Here is a 6,251-nt window from a genome sequence, read left to right as displayed (position 1 = left end):
GTCAGAAGAGCTGCTATAATAATATGCCTGACATCTACTAGCTATCAGTATAGAGATAGAATGATCAGTATCTGATATTCAATAGATCTCATATCCAGTTCTTAGTCTTCTGTCAGTACTCTTAGTCTCTTTCTGCAATATCCTGAGATGATGAGATGTGTAGTAAAATCTAGATCTGATGAGACACATATAGATATATGAGTGTAAACCAGTACGCTCAACTATTAAAGATGTTGGAAGTGGTAGAGGGGGCTGCGCAAGCAGAAAAGCGAGCGTAAGCGAGCATTTGATGCTTGTCTATAATGAAAGAATAATAATACTAATAATAATAATATGAAATACAGTGTGAATTTCTGCCAAGATTTGTGGCACTGTCTAGCTGTCTTTTTGCCGGCGCAATTCTTTTGATAGCGCCCTCCGTACGGAGTAACTACTCCGTTCTCCGTACCGTACCCCGAGATTGGCTCTCGGCCTAGTCCAGTCGTCCTGCAAGCAAGCCTACCTATGCTTCATGATTTCACATTGTCATGAGCAGTGCTGTTATTCCAGCATCAACTCCTCCCCAGAACTGATCTTGAGGCGCTGATCTTGCTTACGAGTACGAAGTGCTTATTTTCGAACCTTGCTGGTTTCTGTTGACTACCAGGGGCTATGGACCAACTCACTCATCATTTGCTTGACAGAGAAGTCAAGAAGTTTATCAATTCAATTGATCCAGCTCTGGTCTGCAAATTGGCTACATTTTTGCATCCCGAGAAGAAACTTTGCCGGGTTTTCTCAGAACCAAAGAAGGGGAGCTACAATATCTGCTTTCCTATCCTCTTTACGAACACAACCACAACCAATCCAACACCAGATGACGAGTTGACCGAGCCTGCCGAGCCTGTTGAACGATGGATGGTCCGAATTCCCCTGCTACCGCGTCTTGCATTTCCCGAGGAGAAAATGCGAGGTGAGATTGCAACAATGAAGTAAGAAATTTGGACAGTTGTGTTTTGTGTTTGCAGTCAGTGTCTAACAGTGTAATCCTATTATGTAGGTATATTGCTGAGAGGACTACCATCCCTATCCCTCATCTCTTCGGATATTCCATCAACCGAGATAACATCCTTGGCCTTCCTTTTTTAGCTCTGGAGCACATTACAGGAAAAACTCTTCACGGAACTGATGTGCCGCGTCTTTCAGATGAGTTGCAGTCACATTTATTCAATCAACTTGCAGAAATCTACCTCCAGCTCTATCAACAGCAATTCGACCATATTGGTGCTTTCACGCTCGATAGCAACGATGAGAATTGGATTTTTGAACACAATCGGCCGCTCACTATTGAGCTAAATGATCAAGAACTCAGTGGCATGCAGGGTTCTGAGATTATGCCCCCCAAGCGGACCTATTCTTCTACTATTGATTATGTGTTCACTATCCTGAAATTGATTTTCAACGACTTTCACCGCGGGAAAGATAGTGTTTTCAATGAAGAGGATGCACGGAACTATCTATATGGTATATTTGCTTCCCAAGGCATTGTAATGGAATGGGTTAAGCACAAGGACAATCATGGACCATTCATCCTTATGCATGGTGATCTTCGACCTTCAAACATCTTTGTGGACAATGATCTCAACATTGTTTCAATCATTGACTGGGAGTGGAGCCACACCATTCCTCTGCAAATGTTCCTCCCACCCTCCTGGATTACGGGCCAAGAGCTCCCTGCTGCCACTAAAAGGCCCTACACCTTTGCATTTCAAGTATATGTTTCCCGCTTTGAGCAAGCTGTGATGGAGAGAGAAGACACACATTATAACCCGGGGCAAAAGATAAAATATATTCTTCCCATAGTCATGCGCCTGTCAGAGAACTTACTGTCAAGGAATATGTTCATTGCATATGCACTCTTGAAGCCTTGCTATTTTGGGAATGTGTACTGGAATCTGTTGGATGAGGAATATTATGGAAAAGACAAGAAGCAGAGAGTGGAAACATTCTTTAATCTTAATCTGCGGAAACCGCAAGTGGAAGCCTTACAGAAAACAATGTCCGAGCTTAAGGATTTCAAGAAAGAATTAGCACTGGCAGGACTAGAACCGATCGAACCCGACCCCATCCCAGTTCCCGAACTAGGAAAACAACCAGAGAACCCGAAATTCATGTCCAAGATTCGTGGCCTCGCAGATATCCGTCAATTATGCCGACGATCCGACATTGCAAGTGTTATTGGGTCCCTCCCTTCTTGGATACCTTGGTCACTGGCTGGTATCAGTCTCTCCGCATGCTGCATCATGGCCAAACTGCGACATTGAATTGGAAAGATTACCTTTTAATTGTTTTATTCAATTCCCCTGCTGCGACAGCAACGTGATAGCCTGCTGCAAGACAATGATCCTTCCTCTGATCGCGTCCAATTCCGCTTCATGCTCCCTCATTTCCTGCTCAGGAGTCAAAGTTTCCTCGAGATCACGCAACCCCCGCGACTTTTGGGCGCTGGAAGAAAGTAATTTTAACTCAGGAACCCGGCCTTGCAGAGATTTAACAAACTCTTCCAGCTCTAATGCCTTTTGTCGAAGCTGCTGTTGCTCTGCAAGTTTCGATTTAAGTTCGTCGTTAATGTCATCGGATAGGGACATCTTATTTTGGGAGGCCATTTTGTTTACGCTTGTGTACAAGGAGCAGATCAGCATTATGCAAGATATAGCTCTAGAATAGATGCGAAATCCTTACATAGGAATCTCCTTTCTCTCTCCTAAGATCACTTTATATCTCGGTTTTGGAGCTCTTGTGGAAAATTATTGAACGAGAGCAGCATATCTATCGCACTTTTAAGGCAGGAGAACTATTACATTACCCCTCTTCTTCCAACGCTCCGATGCCAGCACATCTAACAAGGACCAAGCGGTGACCGGCCAATGGAGCAAGATAGATATTCCGGCGTGCATTGTTGCCTAATCTGAGGGCCTTGGGCCAAAGATGTGTGCTTGATGGCTTCTCAAATTTCGCTTGGTTGGTTCCCATCTGCAGGAATAGCGTGCTTTATTCTAACCAGATACACTGGCTAATGGCGAGGTTTTCGACAAGGGGCTGCCATTTGACGTGCAATGACGCTCAGCAGGGGGCATCCGTGGAATGGCCGCCTTCTTTGGCCGCTTCGGAAGCAACCAAAGCTAATTATTTTAAGGTGATCAATGACGACATGTAGCTCACCACTCAACGAGCCAAATTTTTACACCATTAAATTCCTTCAACGTTCAACTTCAACGCGTAATATCATGGTCAACAACGAAGCGATTAAGCTCGCGATTGACGATCTTGAATCGCAGAAGAAGCCAAATTACTCTGTGACCGCGAAGAAATAGTCAATTAGCCCAGAAACCTTGCGCCGGCGGCATAAAGGCCTGTAACTCGATCGCCATGAAGCAACCTCCTGGTATAAGAAAAAGCTCACTGATATACAGAAAGATAAGCTCCTAGAGTATATAAACAAGCTCTCTGACCGCGGCTTTGTCTCTACACCCTAGATTCTGCGAAATATTGTGCAAGAGATGACGTTTGACGAAGTGGGAGTCAACTGGGTGAATTGCTTTGGCGAGTAGCATAACAACAAGATCAAATGCGTTTACCTCAAGGCCCTTGATAAGAATAGACAGGTAGCAGATAATTACCAGTGCTTTAAGCACTTCTACGCGCTTGGAATTTGATGATTATTATGTTAATTTGCAAATGTAGTTGTTGAATTTGGCTAACTAGTTGAGCGCGTTATTATTATTATTATTCTTCAATTATAGATGTATGCAGTCAGAGACTATGACATCTACCTGAAAACTTTTAGTTCTCAGAGTTTTTCTAATATCTATAAAGTCAACTATTATACATTTATCAATTTCAGATATACAAAATCAGAACATTTCAGCTCAGAATATAAAAACTCTTTACAAATTGCAGTATTTTAACACCTTCTGATACTTTGAAATCATTTAGAAATATCATGACAAAAGAGAAGAGAGCAAAGTCTTAAAGATAGATATATTAAATAAGTAGATAGAAAAGAACAGAAAAGAAAAGAAAAAGTACAGTAAAGAAAGTGTAAAAGGTGTAAAGCTTGTGTAATTAAAAGATTACTAGCTTATAAGAAGTTATATGATGGAAGAATTAGTAAGCCAGATCACATGACCTCACACTCTCACTTATCAGAGTAACTATACATGATACTACATACAAAATTCACCTTCAAATCAAGTACTGATACAAAAAATAACTGGAAAATATATAATAATGAAAAATCAGTCATGAGATACATTATTTTTTAATTCTTGATCTTCATATTCTTCTTTCAACATGTATATTTCAATGTTTTAAGTGACTTAGTAAGCTCATTCATCAGATTCTCAGCAGATGAAATATATTAAATTAATATCTTATTCTTACAGACAAGATTCTGAAGAATGTGAAAATAAACCTCTATATACTTTGAGTAGTATGAAATTGCTTCAGAAGAGAATAGCTCTATAATAAACTTATTATCAGTATGAATTGTATAAGTGAGATTATTAACTGTGATGAAAATGAAATAATCATCAGCATTCAGAATATTAAGATAGAATGAAATGAATTCAGTGTCTTCTAGAAGCTTATGAAGACAGATAAGCTTATATATAGTCTCAGAGAATACAATATATTCAGTCTCTGTTGATGATTTAAAGATCTTGATTTGATAGCAGCTCTGTCATATAATAAGATTATCTGTTATATAGATGATATAACTGATGATTGAACAGAATTCTGAATTTCTACTAGTTTAATCAGTATCTGCATATATCACAGATTCAATATCAGTATCTCTGTGATAGATTATATCTTTATTGATTGAACTCTGTAGATATTGAAGTGTATATTTGAATGCAGCTCAGTTCTTTGATGTAGACTCAGAGCTAAATTGTTCAAGAAATTCTGCAGTAAAGCTTACATTGAAATATGTATTAATTGCCAGATATTGCAGAGATCTGATACTGAATTGATAAAACTGTAGAGTAAATTCTACTGTGTATGTAATCAGTTTCTCATTATTATTCATGAAATCAACATTCTTCTTCATAGAAGTGAATGTAGAATGATAGTTATTCATTGAGAACTTCTTCAGAAGATTTCTTATAAAGAGAAATTAAAATAATATCAATGAAGTTAAATCTCTATTAATCTTCATTTCTAGATAGTAGTTGAAATTCTTCACATTCTTAATCTTATAATTAGCAGTGATTTCAGCTTTGACTCAGTTCAGATCAATGATTTTCAAACTGTAAAGACAGATATTATTTATGTAGATAATTATATAAATCTATCTTTCATTATGAATAAATAGTTCAGTATTATAGAAACTGACATGAAAGTCTGAGTATAATAGCATTTTTCACAGCTTCTTATATTATAAGAGTACTGCTTACTTAAGATTATAAAGTCTCTGCATCAACTTATACACAAGATTATCACAGTCTTCACAGAATTCTGGGAATTGATTTATATATATCTATTCATCAGTAGGCAGTTAAGTGTTTAAAAAAGCAGTCATCATATCAATCTGCAGAATGTATCAGCCTCAGAATACTGAGATTGTCATAAGAGCTTGAGAGATAGATGCAGAGATGACAGATGCAAAGATTTTTAAGTAATTAATTCTCTTCTGTTGATGATTTTCACAGACAACTCAGCAGGTCTTATAGTGAATAACCTCACTTATATTATTGAACTTTTTATCAAATACTTATTAAATGTGAAGAATACTTATTTGTAATATTCTTTCTATCAGTTATCAGATTTCTATCTGTTTTAAACAGTTAATCTCTTTAACACAGATCTTGTAATAATATTTTTATTTCATAGAAGCATTGATACATGTGAGGTTTTTTGAAATTAAAAGTACAGTGATCTCAGAATTGATAAATAGGTTTTTAAGACTGTTTCTCACTGTAGATTCTCTCACTGTAGTAATATCTCTTATAGATGTCAGAGAGTTATCAGATTTAACTGTGAATTCTGAGAAGTTCAGTGTATTCTACATCAAAAAGATAGATATTCTCGCGGAGATTTCATAGTCAATTCATTAATTATTAGTGAGTATAAGTAATAATGAACACTCAGGTTGAATTTTCTCATCAATGAACAGATCATCAATTGATGAATCAGAAATCACTGAAGAAATTATTATAGAAATCATTATAGCAGATAGATCTGATATCACTGAAGAAATCACTGCAGCTGCT

The 6,251-nt window shown here is 37.6% G+C and overlaps 2 protein-coding genes across 2 annotated transcripts; one reads left to right on the top strand and one right to left on the bottom strand.

The window, feature by feature from the left end:
- The first annotated feature begins 330 nt into the window (after nt 1-330).
- On the top strand, nt 331-3,912 carry BDCG_06689 (uncharacterized protein). The gene is made up of 2 exons (XM_045422443.1): nt 331-971; nt 1,040-3,912. Exons 1-2 carry the CDS (start codon nt 652-654, stop codon nt 2,301-2,303), a joined length of 1,584 nt encoding a protein of 527 aa, XP_045278081.1. The 5' UTR covers nt 331-651; the 3' UTR covers nt 2,304-3,912.
- On the bottom strand, nt 1,979-2,645 carry BDCG_06688 (uncharacterized protein; the record flags this gene model as incomplete). The annotated part of the gene is made up of 2 exons (XM_045422442.1): nt 1,979-2,249; nt 2,318-2,645. One exon carries the CDS (start codon nt 2,643-2,645, stop codon nt 2,334-2,336), a length of 312 nt encoding a protein of 103 aa, XP_045278080.1. The 3' UTR covers nt 1,979-2,249; nt 2,318-2,333.
- Nucleotides 3,913-6,251: the final 2,339 nt, after the last annotated feature.

The sequence above is a fragment of the Blastomyces dermatitidis genome, assembly GCF_000003525.1.
Source record: "Blastomyces dermatitidis ER-3 genomic scaffold supercont1.7, whole genome shotgun sequence".
Lineage (NCBI taxonomy): Eukaryota > Fungi > Ascomycota > Eurotiomycetes > Onygenales > Ajellomycetaceae > Blastomyces > Blastomyces dermatitidis.
This window is presented reverse-complemented; position numbering and strand designations above follow the sequence as displayed.